This window comes from Oncorhynchus kisutch, linkage group LG13, assembly GCF_002021735.2.
Source record: "Oncorhynchus kisutch isolate 150728-3 linkage group LG13, Okis_V2, whole genome shotgun sequence".
Classification (NCBI taxonomy): Eukaryota; Metazoa; Chordata; class Actinopteri; order Salmoniformes; family Salmonidae; genus Oncorhynchus; species Oncorhynchus kisutch.
The window spans coordinates 26293368-26311713 of record NC_034186.2 but is presented as its reverse complement, the minus strand read 5'-3'; the positions used below and the strand labels follow the sequence as shown (position 1 = coordinate 26311713).

The following is an 18346-nucleotide window of genomic DNA, read 5'->3' as shown; positions in this document are numbered from 1 at the left end:
TATATGACTGGAAAACGGGACATAATTCATTCAATTGGATGGTGGTCAGTGATAGTAGTGATGGTCGTGATAGTGATTGATGCACTAGTGATTATGTGTGTACTTTGGATCTCAATGGCAGAAAAGCCCATGGAAAATCTTTTGTACTAAAAAGCTGCAAACACAATCTAGAGATTAAGGGGATTGGGGAATGGAAATCACCATTGTTTGTTGGGAGCTACGTAGCCTGAGAGGATGTATGTGGCATGACTGGAGTGAGGATTCAATCTCACATACAGGGAAGACAAGAGGAGAACAGGAAAGATCGTGGGGGGAGACAAGAGGAGAACAGGAAAGATCGGTGGGGGAAGACAGGGGAGAGAACAGGAAAGATCGGTGGGGAAAGACAGGGGAGAGAACAGGAAAGATCGGTGGGGAAAGACGGGAGAGAACAGGAAAGATCGGTGGGGAAAGACAGGGGAGAGAACAGGAAAGATCAGTGGGGAAAGACAGGGGAGAGAACAGGAAAGATCGGTGGGGAAAGACAGGGGAGAGAACAGGAAAGATCGGTGGGGAAAGACAAGAGGAGAACAGGAAAGATCGGTGGGGAAAGGCAAGAGGAGAACAGGAAAGATCGGTGGGGAAAGACAGGGGAGAGAACAGGAAAGATTGGTGGGGAAAGACAAGAGGAGAACAGGAAAGATCGGTGGGGAAAGACAGGGGAGAGAACAGGAAAGATCGGTGGGGGAAGACAGGGGTGAGTCTAAGTGGGAGAGAGGCAAGAGCCAAAGAGACAAGTAGAAGTAGAGAAATAAAAAAAGGGAGGGAAGGGTAGATGGAAGGAGTGTGACTGTGCCAGGTCTCTGCACTAGTCTGTTGGTAAGGAAACACACAGGAATGTGTAGCTCTCCAGTTCAAGGCAGTTTAATGATCATCCACTCTGAGACACTGTTACCATTCTGAGCTCTGGGGAGCAGGCTTGCGGGCTGGTAGGGTGGATCTGGTAGATTGGATTGGTCGATCTCACACCGTTTTACAGTTTGTGATGTTTAATGACAGTTGATGAATTTAACCAAACAATTAGGACAATATAGTTGAATTTGTCCGAATGACTGGTTATGGAAGGCCTACTGACCTGTATGGCTGCGGATGTGAACCCTCAAAGTTCCATTGCTGGCAAACTTCTGTCCACAATATGGGCAGATCTTCTCCTTTTCCCCTGTGTGCGTCTGGAAAAGATCAGAAAACATCTTGTTTGTATTTAGGAAAGACAATTGGAACATGCAGTAGTACAACTTTGCCTCATTACAGAGCACACAGTGATCACTGATAGAGCATACCCGTCACTTGGATACTATGAGCACTGCTAATACACTTGAATACTAAAGAGAGAAGCTCTTAAAGTCCAGTTAAATGCCCCATGGTTATATACCATTTCCAAAGTATTTTTAATAAAGTGTTGGATAAATGATCAAAGTTGTTTAATATACTGTATATTGTCAACAACAACAAAAAAGACTCAAAGTCAACCTCATGCAGGGTGAATTCAAGGGTGATCTTCTGACAAATATTTTATGTCATTTTATGTCATTTAACCAGAGACCCTGTTCAGCACTGGGAGCATCTACCCCCCTGCAACTAGACACTGTTACTAGACACTGGTGTTCATTGGAACTCTACAGCTCTCCAATGGGAACTCTATAGGCTCTGAACTCTACAGCTCTCCAATGGGAACTCTATAGGCTCTGAACTCTACAGCTCTCCAATGGGAACTCTACAGCTCTCCAATGGGAACTCTACAGCTCTCCAATGGGAACTCTACAGCTCTCCAATGGGAACTCTACAGCTCTCCAATGGGAACTCTACAGCTCTCCAATGGGAACTCTACAGCTCTCCAATGGGAACTCTACAGCTCTCCAATGGGAACTCTACAGCTCTCCAATGGGAACTCTACGGCTCTCCAATGGGAACTCTACGGCTCTCCAATGGGAACCCCACAGCTCTCCAATGGGAACTCTACGGCTCTCCAATGGGAACTCTACGGCTCTCCAATGGGAACTCTACAGCTCTCCAATGGGAACTCTACAGCTCTCCAATGGGAACTCTACGGCTCTCCAATGGGAACTCTACAGCTCTCCAATGGGAACTCTACAGCTCTCCAATGGGAACTCTACAGCTCTCCAATGGGAACTCTATAGGCTCTGAACTCTACAGGCTCTCCAATGGGAACTCTACAGCTCTCCAATGGGAACTCTACAGCTCTCCAATGGGAACTCTATAGGTTCTGAATTCAACAGGCTCTCCAATGGGAATTCTACAGACTCTCCAATTTGAACTCTATAGGCTCTGAACTCTACAGCTCTCCAATGGGAACTCTATAGGTTCTGAATTCAACAGGCTCTCCAATGGGAACTCTACAGCTCTCCAATGGGAACTCAATAGGCTCTGAGTTCTACAGCTCTCCAATGGGAACTCAATAGGTTCTGAATTCAACAGGCTCTCCAATGGGAACTCTACAGGCTCTCCAATGGGAACTCTACAGGCTCTCCAATGAGAACTATACAGGCTCTGAGCTCTACAGCTCTCCAATGGGAACTCTATACACTCTGAACTCTACAGCTCTCCAATAAGACCTATACAGGCTCTGAACTCTACAGGTGCTCTAATGAGAACTATACAGGCTCTCCAATGAGAACTGTAGAGGCTCTGAACTCTACAATCAATAAATTAATCAATCAATCAAATGTATTTATAAAGCCCTTTTTACATCAGCTGATGTCACAAAGTGCTGTACTGAAACCCAGCCTAAACCCCCAAACAGCAAGCAATGCAGGTGTAGAAGCACAGTGGCTAGGAAGAACTCCCTAGAAAGGCCATAACCTAAGAAACCTAGAGAGGAACCAGGCTATGAGGGGTGGCCAGTCCTCTTCTGGCTGTGCCGGGTGGAGATTATAACATGGCCAAGATGTTCAAATGTTCATAGATGACCAGCAGGGTCAAATAATAATACAGGCTCTCCAATGAGAACTATACAGGCTCTGAACTCTACAGGCTCTACATGGGAACCCTACAGAATGACTAGTGGTTTCAATTAAGTCTTTCTCCTGGAAGCTGGATACAAAAAATGCAGGCATCTCATTAGAGACAAAGAGCCAGGAGGGTGAGGGGTAGGGTGGAGACCAGATAGATCTGCTCTGCATTCCTCTCCTCCTCCCGCTTTCTCCCCTTGCTCCTCAAACACACTCAGGTCAGTCTATTCTCTGAACTCCAGACTGGGGGGCACTATACAGTGGGGCAAAAAAGTATTTAGTCAGCCACCAATTGTGCAAGTTCTCCCACTTAAAAAGATGAGAGGTAGGTACATCATAGGTACACTTCAACTATGACAGACAAAATGAGAAAATAAAATCCAGAAAATCACAGTGTAGGATTTTTAATGAATTTATTTGCAAATTATGGTGGAAAATAAGTATTTGGTCACCTACAAACAAGCAAGATTTCTGGCTCTCACAGACCTGTAACTTATTCTTTAAGATGCTCCTCTGTCCTCCACTCGTTACCTGTATTAATGGCACCTGTTTGAACTTGTTATCAGTATAAAAGACACCTGTCCACAACCTCAAACAGTCACACTCCAAACTCCACTATGGCCAAGACCAAAGAGCTGTCAAAGGACACCAGAAACAAAATTGTAGACCTGCACCAGGCTGGGAAGACTGAATATGCAATAGATAAGCAGCTTGGTTTGAAGAAATCAACTGTGGGAGCAATTATTAGGAAATGGAAGACATACAAGACCACTGATAATCTCCCTTGATCTGGGGCTCCACGCAAGATCTCACCCCGTGGGGTCAAAATGATCACAAGAATGGTGAGCAAAAATCCCAGAACCACACGGAGGGACCTAGTGAATGACCTGCAGAGAGCTGGGACCAAAGTAACAAAGCCTACCATCAGTAACACACTACGCCGGCAGGGAATCAAATCCTGCAGTGCCAGACGTGTCCCCCTGCTTAAGCCAGTACATGTCCAGGCCCGTCTGAAGTTTGCTAGATAGCATTTGGATGATCCAGAAGAAGACTGGGAGAATGTCATATGGTCAGATGAAACCAAAATATAACTTTTTGATAAAAACTCAACTCGTCGTGTTTGGAGGACAAAGAATGCTGAGTTGCATCCAAAGAACACCATACCTACTGTGAAGCATGGGGGTGGAAACATCATGCTGTGGGGCTGTTTTTCTGCAAAGGGACCAGGACGACTGATCCGTGTAAAGGAAAGAATGAATGGGGCCATGTATCGTGAGTTTTTGAGTGAAAACCTCCTTCCATCAGCAAGGGCATTGAAGATGAAACGTGGCTGGGTCTTTCAGCATGACAATGATCCCAAACACACCGCCCGGGCAACGAAGGAGTGGCTTCATAAGAAGCATTTCAAGGTCCTGGAGTGGCCTAGCCAGTCTCCAGATCTCAACCCCATAGAAAATCTTTGGAGGGAGTTGAAAGTCCGTGTTGCCCAGCAACAGCCCCAAAACATCACTGCTCTAGAGGCGATCTGCATGGAGGAATGGGCCAAAATACCAGCAACAGTGTGTGAAAAACTTGTGAAGACTTACAGAAAACGTTTGACCTCTGTCATTGCCAACAAACGGTATATAACAAAGTATTGAGATAAACTTTTGTTATTGACCAAATACTTATTTTCCACCATAATTTGCAAATAAATTTATAAAAAATCCTACAATGTGATTTTCTGGATTTTTCTTACTCATTTTGTCTGTCATAGTTGAAGTGTACCTATGATGAAAATTACAGGCCTCTCTCATCTTTTTAAGTGGGAGAACTTGCACAATTGGTGGCTGACTAAATACTTTTTTGCCCCACTGTATGTATGCATAAAGGAGAATGTGTACAAAAAGAGGAGTGTGCTGCACCCAGCAAGCCTAAATGTTCTCTCCCTCTTTCTTTCCTCCTTCATTCTCCTTCACTCCCTCTCTTTCTTACTCTCTGCTGAAAGGTAGGTATGTTGAGAATTCTGCTGCTGGCCTGATGTCAATTCCACAGAATAAACACAAGTATAAGAAGCTCAAATGCTGAGTGACAGTTTAAACAGCAGTACAACAATATAGACAGGAGTACCCCCTTTCTATCCTCCTCTTCTCTCCATCCCCCATCACCCCCTGCATCACACGCCACCAGCATTATGTTACATAAGCCCTTTCCTTCATTCTCCCTCTCTCACACAGACAGATGTCTTCCAGATGCCTCAATGTACAATTGTTTGGTTTGTTGTTTGAAGGACAAGGAGAAATATCACTGGAATTCTTACTTCATGAAAAGCTTCATATAGTTTTCCCTATGGAACATGATGTTCCAAAACAACACTTTAAGGTATTGGGGTTAGACGTAATCATTAAACCATCCTTGTAATATGGATGTGACATGAATAACTTGGCCAAAACCGCTGTCATTTCTTCACACACAAAACAAAAACAATATAGCGGTACTGTACATTCTACCATTTTACAATTGAGTCGATAGCTAGGTGGGACAACCACATATCACAGTCATAATAAGTGACATTTTCTCAATGAAGTAGCTATCAGCAAAGTCAGAAATAATAGAGGGGGGGGGGGGTTGAGGTGAGGAGGAGGATTATTTAATATACTCTTTGAAGAAGAGTAGAGTTTCAGGTGCTTTCAGAAGATGGGTAGGGACTCTGCTACCTTCCCATGGTGCCAAAAGGCCCAGAGGTGGCAGAACGGAGTGCTCGGGTTGGGGTGTAGGGTTTGAGCAGAGCCTGATGGTAGGGAGGTGCAGTTCCCCTTGCTGCTCCGTAGGTAAGTACCATGGTCTTGTAGTGGATGTGAGCTTCTACTGGAAGCCAGTGGAGTATGAGGAAGGAGCGGGGTGACATGGGAGGAGCAGGGTGACATGGGAGGAGCCGGGTGACATGGGAGGAGCAGGGTGACATGGGAGGAGCAGGGTGACATGGGAGGAGCAGGGTGACATGGGAGAAGCAGGGTGACATGGGAGGAGAAGGGTGACATGGGAGGAGCGGGGTGACATGGGAGGAGCGAGGTGACATGGGAGGAGCGGGGTGACATGGGAGGAGCAGGGTGACATGGGAGGAGCGGGGTGACATGGGAGGAGCAGGGTGACATGGGAGGAGCAGGGTGACATGGGAGGAGCGGGGTGACATGGGAGGAGCAGGGTGACATGTAAGAACTTGGGAAGGTTACAGCGGTCTGGATAAATTGCAGTGGTTTGATGGCACCATCGGGGAGCCCAGCCAGAAGGGAGATGACAAGTGCCCGGAGTAGGACCTGCGCCGCTTCCTGTGTGAGGTAGGGTCGTACTCTACGGATGTTGTACCTGCAGGAGCGAGTCACTGCGTTGATGTTTGCAGAGAATGACAGGGTGTTGTCCAGGGCCACACCAAGGAGCTTTGCACTCTGGAAGTGCGACACTGTGGAGTTGTCAACTGTGATGGAGAGGTCTTTGAGCAGTCAGGTCCTTCCCCAGGAGGAAGAGCAGCTCCGTCTTGTCGAGGTTGAGCTTGAGGTGGTGGGCCGACATCCAAGCTGAGATATTGGCCAGGTACGCAGGGATGCGTGTCGTCACTTGGGTGTCCGAAGGGGGAAAGAGAAAAGTAGTTGAGTGTCATCCGCATAGCAATGAGAAAAGAGACCATGTGAGGATATGACAGAGCCGAGGGACTTGGTGTAGAGAGAGAAGAGGAAAGGACCAAGAGACCTGGGGGACACCAGTAGTGAGGAGACTGTGGTGCAGACACAATTGTAACACTCTGTTTCATTTCGTTCATTCTCCTTTGTTATTTTGTTTAGTGTTGTCGTGATAATAAATTATCAATATGGACACTTTCCACGCTGCGCATTGGTCCTCACCTTCTTCCGCCAACAACGGCCGGTACATTATTTTTTAGGCGTTACATTTGGCCCCAGCCCTTGGCAAGGGGCAAATGTAACGTCTGGACATTTCAGATTGAAATCAATAATGTTATCTGACTGCTTCATGTTATAGACCTATAAATGGTATGAATGATTAGGAGACATATGTAAGTTTCTTATATCAAAAAAATAACTGGCCTAAAATACAAAACATTTGACAATTGTCCCCAGTCTCCCCTATACACAACTCTGACTTTAAGAATAATGTTGACGCCAATTGCAGGATGTTCTGAGAGGAAGACTAAACTAGGGCTGCCAGAGAAACACATCATTACTGTTGATGTTCAGATCAACCTGTCAGTGGAGAGGACACTCAGACAGCACCTGGAGGAAAAGAAACTCAGATGACAGGAACAAGACGATCCTTACTCTCCTGTCATGAGCGGAATAGAAAATTGAGGATAAAGACTGTGCTCTCTACAGTGTAGTACAACACACAGTGCACCATGTACTCAGTGTCTTTCCCGTCTGAAACGGCACCCTATTTCCTATATAGTGCACTACTTTTGACCAGGGCTGGCCAAAGGTAGTGCACTATATAGGACAAAGGGTGCCATTTGGGACACCTGGTGTTCAGTCCCAGCCAGGTCTCTTGGGCTCAGCCACCTGTCTTTAATCACTGCCAGAGCAGAGCTCTCAGAAGTCCACAGTTTCTGAACATCGGCCGGCCGGAGAGAGACAACTCATGTGCCTGTCTGTCTTCAGTCCTATTGTACTAAGGCCATGTTATGTTTTAGTCTTTCTGTGGCAAGAACGGTCTCAATCTGATCAATAACCCAAGCGGACAATGTTATATTGAGGCTGGTAATCTGCTCTGGGATCTGTCCTGTGCTTTGAAACCCTGTGGAGCTAATGGAATAAATGTTATATTGAGGCTGGTAATCTGCTCTGGGATCTGTCCTGTGCTTTGAAACCCTGTGGAGCTAATGGAATAAATGTTATATTGAGGCTGGTAATCTGCTCTGGGATCTGTCCTGTGCTTTGAAACCCTGTGGAGCTAATGGACTAAATGTTATATTGAGGCTGGTAATCTGCTCTGGGATCTGTCCTGTGCTTTGAAACTCTGTGGAGCTAATGGACTAAATGTTATATTGAGGCTGGTAATCTGCTCTGGGATCTGTCCTGTGCTTTGAAACCCTGTGGAGCTAATGGAATAAATGTTATATGTCATTTACAAACAGAGACCAGATGATTCCTGGGCTGCATGGGGACCAATGGTGGAGGATGACTATATACTGTAGCCTAGTTCCTAGGAGAGATAACAAGAGAACAGCACTCTCAATTTCCTATACTTTCCTTTAACTTTCAAAGGACAATCATACATATCATTCTTTTTTGAAAAAGCACACACACATACTGGATAATTATTTGAAAGAGGATTTTCTCTGGGAAAGATTGACAATGTCTGGACTGGGCTCTACAGTGTGTCAGACTGGCAGTGATTGCTGAACTCACCTTCTTGTGGCTCTTGAGAACAGAGGGGGTGACGAAGGCCTTCTCACACAGGTCACACTTGTACTTCTTGTGTCCGTCGTGTACCACCTGGATGTGCACGTTGAGCGTGTCTTTTCTCTTGAAGGTGGCATCACATTGGTCACACTTAAATGTCCTCTCACCTGGAGAAGTGACAAAAGATGACAGTAAAGAAAGACACTTTCCAATAGTCTCTTTTCTGCACCCTCTTATTTTCTAGGGAGGAGGAGAAGAGATGGATCCATTATTATGCTTCTAAAAGCAGAACTTTCCCTCACAGTAGAACTGAAAACTATTTCTACGGGATAATTGTATGGGCTAAAGAACGTTGTGTGTTACGTTGCTGCTCCCTATAATGTTATTTTCAAATGTTCGGGACAGTACTTATTTGTTTACCTTTTTCTAAAACGACACTCATTTTGAATCCTTCCCTAGTAACACAGATTGCAGGAGAGGACAGAAAGAGGGGGACACTGAACATACACAGCTGCCTGCTCTTTGAATGGATCTCTTATTTAACAGCAATTACATTTAAAAAAGCAGCCAGCACTTAAATGATTCATTCATTTAAAAACATAAAAAACACCAGACATCACTCTGACATTAAACAAAAGCAGAACTCTCAGCTGTTCCCAACCAGAGCCATATAAACTACAGCCTGATGTTATTCCTCACGCCTTAACTCAGTGACTCTATACAACAGAGACTATTGTTGAGAAGTGCTTTACAGGGGGATCAGTGGGTTGAATAGTGTGTGTTTGCTTGGCAGAGTGAGTACTGGCTCCAAACGTGTGTTAATTCTCCCATTACAAAGAAGGAACATGATGGTCAATAAAGTGGGACACAAGTAGACGCCGGTGTCCGTTAACGCTCTAGTGGTCCCATAAAAACCTTCCACCATGAATATTCATGTCAGGGACAGGCTTCATTAATGCTGAGGTTTTAAGTCATTCAGAAACATGATTGATTATGAGAAGCGATGAAGGGCTATTGTTCATTCAATAACGCCTTCAGAAACATACACGGATACTCAAACACACACACACACACACACACCGAGGATCATAACACACACTGAGGGCTTACCACTGAGTGACATTTGACCCCACGTAAAGGTGTAATATTTATTTCATGTTAAAATGATATGATAGCTGTTCTTCATTTTCTCACAGCGGAACACACAAGTGGACAGAGACATCACATAAACAGAGATTTAGTCTCTTTCTCTCTGTATATATACTGAACAAAAATATAAACATGTAAAGTGTTGATCCTATGTGTGATCCTATCCTATGAGCTGAAGTAAAATATCCCAGAAATGTTCTTTATGCACAAAAAGCTTATTTCTCTCAAATGAGAGTTCTCCTTTTCCAAGAGAATCCATCCACCTGACAGGTGTGGCATATCAATATGCTAATAAAACAGCATGATCATTACACAGGTGCGCACATTGTGCTGGGGACAATAAAAGGCCACTCTAAAATGTGCAATTTTGTCACACAACACAATAGCGTGCAATTGGCATGCTGACTGCAGGACTGTCCACCAGGGATGTTGCCAGATAATGTAATGTCCATTTCTCTACCATAAACCGGCTCTAACGTTGTCTTAGATAATTTGGCAGTATGCCTATCGGCCTCATAACCACGCCAGCCCAGGACCTCCACATCTGGCTTCTTCACCTGCGGGATTGTTTGAGACCAGCCACCCGGACAGCTGATGAAATTGAGGTGTATTTCTGTCTGTAATAAAGGCCTTTTGTGGGGAAAAACTCATTCTGATTGGCTGGGCCTGGCTCCTCAGACTTTACCATACTTTCTTCCCACATGCTGTTTCTCTTATTCTCTTTGCTCTCTTCTCTCACACACACACACACCACACACCACACCACACCACACCACACACACACACACACACACACCTGATACATAATACCAGTCTCAGCCTCATGGCCCAGTATCCTAGTGATTTGTGTGAATAGTGATCTGTCTCCAGAGACACAAGCAGGAAATGCCTTGAGCTTCACAATCTCTGTGTCATCGGTCTAGACTGGGAGACCATGCAGGACTCCATCCTGCCAAGACCAACTGTCTGTAGGGCTCCTCAGTCCTCAATGACCACTGTGTCTGTCTGGCTATGACACTCAGGACTAGGAGGACCACTGTGTCTGTCTGTCTTGACTGTCTATGACACTCAGGACTAGGAGGACCACTGTGTCTGTCTGTCTGGCTATGATACTTAGGACGAGAAGGACCCCTGTGTCTGTCTGTCTATCTGTCTGGCTATGACACTCAGGACTAGAAGGACCACTGTGTCTCTCTGTCTGGCAATGACACTCAGGACTTGAAGGACCACTGTGTCTGTCTGTCTGTCTGTCTGGCTGGCTATGACACTCAGGACTACGGGGACCACTCTGTCTGTCTGTCTGTCTGTCTGTCTGTCTGTCTGTCTGTCTGTCTGTCTGTCTGTCTGTCTGTCTGTCTGTCTGTCTGTCTGTCTGTCTGTCTGTCTGTCTGTCCTGTCTGTCTGTTCTGTCTGTCTGTCTGTCTGTCTGTCTGTCCTGTCTGTCTGTCTGTCTGTCTGTCTGTCTGTCTGTCTGTCTGTCTGTCTGTCTGTCTGCTGTCTGTCGTCTGTCTGTCTGTCTGTCTGTCTGTCTGTCTGTCTGTCTGTCTGTCTGCTGTCTGCTGTCTGTCTGTCTGTCTGTCTGTCTGTCTGTCTGTCTGTCTGTCTGTCTGTCTGTCTGTCTGTCTGTCTGTCTGTTGTCTGTCTGTCTGTCTGTCTGTCTGTCTGTCCTGGTCGCTGTCTGTCTGTCTGTCTGTCGTCTGTCTGTCTGTCTGTCTGTATGTCTGTCTGTCCTGTCTGTCTGTCAGTCTGTCTGTCTGTCCTGTCTGTCTGTCGTCGGTCTGTTGTCTGTCTGTCTGTCCCCTGTCCTGTCTGTCCTGTCTGTCTGTCGTCTGTCGTCTGTCCTGTCGTCTGTCTGTCTGTCCTGTCGTGTCTGTCGTCGTCTGTGCATGTCTGTCTGTCTGTCGGTCTGTCTGCTGTCTGTCGTCTGTCTGTCCTGTCTATGTCTGTCTGTCTGTCTGTCTGTCTGTCTGTCTGTAGGTCTGTCTGTCTATCGTCCTGTCTGTCCTGTCTGTCTGTCTGTCCTGTCCTGCTGTCTGTCTGGTCTGTCGGTCTGTCTGTCTGTCTGTCTTGTCTGTCTGTCTGTCTGTCTGTCTGTCTGTCTGTCTGTCTGTCTGTCTGTCTGTCTGTCTGTCTGTCTGTCTGTCTGTCTGTCTGTCTGTCTGTCTGTCTGTCTGTCTGTCTGTCTGTCTGTCTGTCTGTCTGTCTGTCTGTCTGTCTGTCTGTCTGTCTGTCTGTCTGTCTGTCTGTCTGTCTGTCTGTCTGTCTGTCTGTCTGTCTGTCTGTCTGTCTGTCTGTCTGTCTGTCTGTCTGTCTGTCTGTCTGTCTGTCTGTCTGTCTGTCTGTCTGTCTGTCTGTCTGTCTGTCTGTCTGTCTGTCTGTCTGTCTGTCTGTCTGTCTGTCTGTCTGTCTGTCTGTCTGTCTGTCTGTCTGTCTGTCTGTCTGTCTGTCTGTCTGTCTGTCTGTCTGTCTGTCTGTCTGTCTGTCTGTCTGTCGTCTGTCTGTCTGTCTGTCTGTCTGTCTGTACTGTCTGTCCTGTCTGTCTGTCTGTCTGTGCTGTCTGTCTGTCTGTCTGTCTGTCTGTCTGTCTGTCTGTCTGTCTGTCTGTCTGTCTGTCTGTCTGTCTGTCTGTCTGTCTGTCTGTCTGTCTGTTGTCTGTCTGTCTGTCTGTCTGTCTGTCTGTCTGTCTGTCTGTCTGTCTGTCTGTCTGTCTGTCTTCTGTCTGTCTGTCTGTCCTGTCTGTCTGTCTGTCTGTCTGTCTGTCTGTCTGTCTGTCTGTCTGTCTGTCTGTCTGTCTGTCTGTCTGTCTGTCTGTCTGTCTGTCTGTCTGTCTGCTGTCTGTCTGTCTGTCTGTCTGGCTGTCTGTCTGTCTGTCTGTCTGTCTGTCTGTCTGTCTGTCTGTCTGTCTGTCTGTCTGTCTGTCTGTCTGTCTGTCTGTCTGTCTGTCTGTCTGTCTGTCTGTCTGTCTGTCTGTCTGTCTGTTGTCTGTTCTGTCTGTCTGTCTGTCTTTGTCTGTCTTGTCTGCTGTCTGTCTGTCTGTCTGTCTCCTCTGTCTGTCTGTCTTGTCTGTCTGTCTGTCTGTCTGTTCTGTCTGTCTGTTCTGTCTGTCTGTCTGTCTGTCTGTCTTGTACTGTCTGTCTGGTTCTGTCTGTCGTCTGATCTGTCTGTCGGTCTGTGCTTCTGTCTTGTCTGTCTGTCTGTCTGTCTGTCTGTCTGTCTGTCTGTCTTCTGGCTGGCTGTCTGGCTGGCGCTGTCTGGGCTGGCTGTCTGTCTGTCTGTCTGTCTGTCTTGTCTGTCTGTCTTGTCTGTCTGTCTGTCTGTCTGTCTGTCTGGCTGCTGTCTGGCTGGCTCGTCTGGCTGGCTGGTCTGGCTGGCTGTCTGTCTGTCTGTCTGTCTGTCTGTCTGTCTGGCCTGGCTGGCTGGCTGGCTGGCAGGCTGGCTGGCTGGCTGGCTGGCTGGCTGGCTGGCTTGTCTGTCTGTTCTGTCTGTCTGTCTGTCTGTCTGGCTGGCTGGCTGGCTGGCTGGCTGGCTGGCTGGCTGGCTGGCTGGCTATGACACTCAGGAACTAAGAGGACCACGACACAGAGGACCAGGAGGTTGTGGAAGCCCTCAGTATCTCATGCTAAAACAAGGTCTGAACTAAGGGCTATAGCATCTATGTGTTGTAGGGGCCCTGAACGTAGGTACTAGTGGCTACAGTCTCACACTCTGAGAGATACACAAACAAACTCATACTTACTGTTGTGGATGAGCAGGTGGCGCTGTAAAGAGAAGGGGGTGCGGAACAGGGCCTTGCACTCCTCACACTGGAACGGCCTCTCCTCTGAGTGAGTCTGGCAAAAGAACAGGACAGCATTTACGGTTAAGGTACACAGCATCACTGAAAACTACCTCTGATTTCCCCTCTCTACATATCTTGGTATAAACATACCAGTTAGCTGACCATCAAAACCTACACCTTCCTTTCTATTTAATTGACTAATATAGAGTAAATAAGTATTTAATGATGCGGTCAGTTCGTGAGAACAGCTATCAGAGCTTATGTGTGGCCCTGACACCCACTAAATACACTGCATTTGGAAAGTATTCAGACCCCTTGACTTTTTCCAAATGTTGGTACATTATAGCCTTATTCTAAAATTGATGAAATGGTTTTTTTCCCTCATCAATCTACACACAACACCACATAATGACAAAGCAAAAAACAGGTTTTTAGAATTTTTTTGCAAATGTAACACAAATAAAAAACGGAAATATCTCATTTACATAAGTATTCAGACCCTTTACTCAGTACTTTGTTGAAGCACCTTTGGCAGCGATTACAGCCTCGAGTCTTCTTGGGTATGACGCTACAAGCTTGGCACACCTGTATTTGGGAAGTTTCTCCCATTCTTCTCTGCAGATCCTCTCAAGCTCTGTCAGGTTGGATGGGGAGCGTTATTTTCAGTTCTCTTCAGAGATGTTAGATCGGGTTCAAGTCTGGGCTCTGGCTGGGCCACTCAAGGACATTCAGAGACTTGTCCCGAAGCCACTCCTGTGTTGTCTTGGCTATGGGCTTAGGTTTGTTGTCCTGTTGGAAGGTGAATCTTCTTTTGAGTCTGAGGTCCTGAGCACTTTGGAGCAGGTTTACATCAAGGATCTCTCTGTAGTTTGCTCCGTTCATCTTTCCCTCGATTCTGACTAGTCTCCCAGTCCCTGCTACTGAAAAACATCCACACAGCATGATGCTGTCACCACCATGCTTCACCATAGGGATGGTGCCAGGTTTCCTCCAGACTTAACGCTTGGCATTCAGGCCAATGAGTTCAATATTGGTTTCATCAAACCAAAGAATCTTGTTTCTCATGGTCTGAGTGTCCTTTTGGCAAACTCCAAGCTGGCTGTCATGTGCCTTTTACTGAGGAATGGCTTCCGTCTGGCCACTCTACCATAAAGGCCTGATTGGTGGAGTGCTGCAGAGAGTGGAAGGTTGGAAGGATCACTGTCTTTCTGGAAGGTTCTCCCATCTCCTCAGAGTGGTCAGTGTGACCATCGGGTTCTTGCAGCAGACATTTTCTGGTACCCTTCCCCAGATCTGTGCCTCGACACAATCTGGCTCTATGGACAATTCCTTTGACCTATTGGCTTGGTTTTGTGGGACCTTATATAGACAGGTGTGTGCCTTTCCAAATCATGTCCAATCAATTGAATTGACCACAGGTGGACTCCAATCAAGTTGTAGAAACCTCTCAAGGATGATCAATGGAAACAGAATGCACCTGAGCTCAATTTCGAGTCTCATAGCAAAGGGTCTGAATACTTAAATAGGTATTTCTGTTTTTTATTGTAAATAATTTTGCACAAATTTCTAAAAACCTGTTTTCACTTTGTCATTATGGGGTATTGTGTGTAGATTGATGAAGGGAAAAATAATTGAATCTGTTTTAGAAGAAAGCTGTAACATAACAAAATGGGGAAAATGTCAAGGGCTCTGAATACTTTCCGAATGCACTGTACATCTCATCTATTCTCTCACTCCCTCTAAATCTCCATCTCTTCTCTTGGTTCAATCTGAACGCTGTCTCCTGTCTCTTTGTTGATGTGGGATCAGATGTGTGAGTATTGGGGTTTGGGTTAGAGTTAGGGTTAGGCCTCATGGTTGATTTGGTATGTTGACTTGATGAAGACAAGTAGCTTGAGGGGCTGAGGTTCAAAGTACATTTGTTTATGTGTACCCCACATGTCTGTCTGAGTGACACCCTATTCCCTTAAGTAAATATGGAAGTCTTCAGGGGGGGGGGCAGGCCACAGACGCCACAGAAACCCAATGAACACTGAAGAGACGTCTAACAATGTTAGTTCTGAAGAAGTGGGGGTATGCTTGTATGTTAGTTTGTGTATGTATGTGCTTGTTAAGTTTCAGCATTATCTCCATCAGTAAAACGTGCATATTAAAAACCACCCATTTAAATCTGTCACATCCACCTTTTATGTAGTTGAAGCATTCTGTCATTCTGAAAAGAGACTACAGCTTTCTGACCCTCCCTGTTCACCTTCTTGTGGTTCTTGTAGACGTTCCTGTGGGCAAACTCCTTCCCACACAGCTTACACTTGTAGGGCTTTTCCTCACTGTGGATGATCTTATGGGCCGTCACCTGGTCCAGACGCTTGAACGAACGACTGCAGATCTCACAGGTATACGGACGTTTCTCTAACCAGGAACAGAGAGAGAGAGAGAGAGAGAGAGAGAGAGAGTATACGATGTCTGAATGTAGCTGTGTGTGTGTGTGTGTGTGTGTGTGTGTGTGTGTGTGTGTGTGTGTGTGTGTGTGTGTGTGTGTGTGTGTGTGTGTGTGTGTGTGTGTGTGTGTGTGTGTGTGTGTGTGCTCTCTTACCTGAGTGAGTGATCATGTGGCGCTTAAGCTGATTGGTCGAGATGAATTTCTTGTCGCAGGCAGCACAGTCGAATATCTCATGTACCTGGAGATACATAAATTAGCCAACAGACCAGATACAGGGGGGTTATGTAAGAGACAGAGATCTGGATTTCACTGCACGCTGTGTTCTGTAAATGACAATGTATGACCTTGATGTGTAACCCTTTCCACACTTGCAGGCAGAGGAGTATTCACATACACACACTCTTTCACTCCTTGCTCAATTACGTCAGCACACAGATATATAATTAAACAGCTGAAAAGTTTGAATCCTTCTCTCAGCATGGTTTGAATAATAGCACATTTGATAGCTGTTCTGCCTAATGCTACAATATGCTGAGACTGAAATGCTCCTCCGCTCAGAGCTTCAAAGATTGAGCAGTCCAGGATAATTCTAATAATGACTGGTTTAAGTAGCTTTTGTGCAAACGTATCATTATGCTAAGTTGGAGTGCTCTAGTGCGAATCATAATCCTGGGTTCTGAAGTGTCTGTCTCTAGCTCAGCTGTGACATGTCTTCTGTTCTATAGAACTTTGGCCCAACAATGTTTCTCTTTCTTTGCTTCATGTCTTTTTAACCTCCGCACACGACTGTTCCAATGAAACCTGTAACATATGAGCTGTGTAAGTAGGACCAAATAAACTACTTCATACAAGAGAAGAATGAAGCATTGATTGAATTTGGGTGGCAACTGACCCAAATCTCCCTGTATGAATACACATTTTCTGTGTCTACTGTCAATGAGGAAAGAGCCTCTCTCACAGACAAAGACTGATGATTAGAGCATCAGTAATACAGGAAAGCTTATTAAACCTTTTTCAAGTTCACATTTGCCACGTATAGAATGGATAGGACTGGCACTGGCAGCATGAAAAGGTCAGAATAGGGCAATGTACTCTCCCTTTTCAAATACATTGGGTGGCAGTTTGGAGATAAGAAAAACCTGATTGATTGACTGATAGTTCTGGAACAGATCATTGAAACATGTCTAGGTGATTAACAGTAACACAACCTTTGCTTATGAAGTGTGTTCATTATGAATCTCTTATGACCCTGTTCAGTTCATTAGAGTGGATTAATGTCTTCTGATTAATCTATTGGATCAATGTTGACAGGGAACATGAAACCTCACCCAAACACCAGCTGGGTTCACGGGTCATAAATATAAAATCCTCATTTGGATGGGAAGCCAAACCAATTGCAGGTCAATCAAATAACTCACTGCAAATACACTCTCCAAGATAATTCACTTCAAGCATATAAAGATACTTCACTGTGAAATAGTTCGTGATGGAAATACCTTACCTCCATTAATCTCTAAAAGTAATGTAACATAATGGTTCTGTGGTTCTGTCATTTTTCAGGGTCCATCTCTGAGAGGTAGAATCCTGCCGCCACAGTTAAAGCCTTATAGTCTACTCACCATGCCTCTTAGGTTTCATGAGAGTCTGTGGGGATGAGCTTGTGAAATTAAAACCAAACTTTCTCTACTGTCACACGGTCTGAAAATGTAACATCTTGAACATAAAGCCAACCTCCTTCGGAGAGAGAAGAAGAGTGAGACAGGAGACAGAGCGTGGGATTAGGGGACAGGAACAAAGAAATGGAACAAAAAGAGATGGAGGGATATGGAGGAAATAGAGCAGGAACAGACATGGCCAGTGTGAAACCAACCACACACACCTGACTCTAGACACCAGAGGGCTAAGTGGACTGGGAGCCATTACAACATACACCTTACACCTATCTAGTCCTTCCAGATCTCTGAAGGATCAAACGCATCTAGGAATACATGTAAAACAGAGGCAGTGAAAAGGTGAGACAGTGAGGTAGTATGTAGGAGCCTGACCGTGCGATGTTCCTGGAGGTTCAGTAAGGAGGAACATTTCCTGTTGCAGATGGTGCACATGAGCTTCCGCCTGGAACTTCCTGAAACACAATGATTGGACAAACAGAGTTACCAATCCTGCTCTTCATGCCTCAATCTACATTGTGATGATGTCGTGGCTAGCAATAGCAACAATGGTTAGGGCATTCCACATGTTAGTGAACAGCATAATCACTCACCTCGTGGCAACGCCAATTCCATCGGAAGCAAATACACACATTGTATCAGATAATCACTTGAGGTCAAAGTTTAATTACCAGATGTATGTTCTCTTCTGACTGTCGGGGGCAACCAAGATGTAACATAAACATGACAGGGTCACTAATGAAGGCTGTCTGCATCTATTGGCCACATATTGGTTAAATCAACGTTGTTTCCACATCATTTTGAATTTCTATGTCCCTCCATGCACCCTCTGTGACTTCTAGGAAGAGTCTAACCCACTTAACCCCAACATTTCTCCAAGTTTTCACCATGATTGTAAATCCCTAGTTATT

The 18346-nt window shown here is 45.5% G+C and overlaps 1 protein-coding gene across 1 annotated transcript in view; it reads right to left on the bottom strand.

Annotated features, from left to right (window-relative positions):
- The window catches only part of LOC109901585 (PR domain zinc finger protein 5-like), a 56406-nt gene that overhangs the window by 29580 nt on the left and 8480 nt on the right, over window positions 1-18346 (bottom strand). The window contains exons 8-13 of the mRNA XM_031785889.1: window positions 17811-17890; window positions 15919-16003; window positions 15577-15734; window positions 13284-13377; window positions 8405-8565; window positions 1115-1208 (exon numbers count right to left, since the gene is read on the bottom strand). Coding sequence (XP_031641749.1) covers window positions 1115-1208; window positions 8405-8565; window positions 13284-13377; window positions 15577-15734; window positions 15919-16003; window positions 17811-17890 — 672 coding nt within the window. The remainder of the gene's footprint in view (window positions 1-1114; window positions 1209-8404; window positions 8566-13283; window positions 13378-15576; window positions 15735-15918; window positions 16004-17810; window positions 17891-18346) is intronic.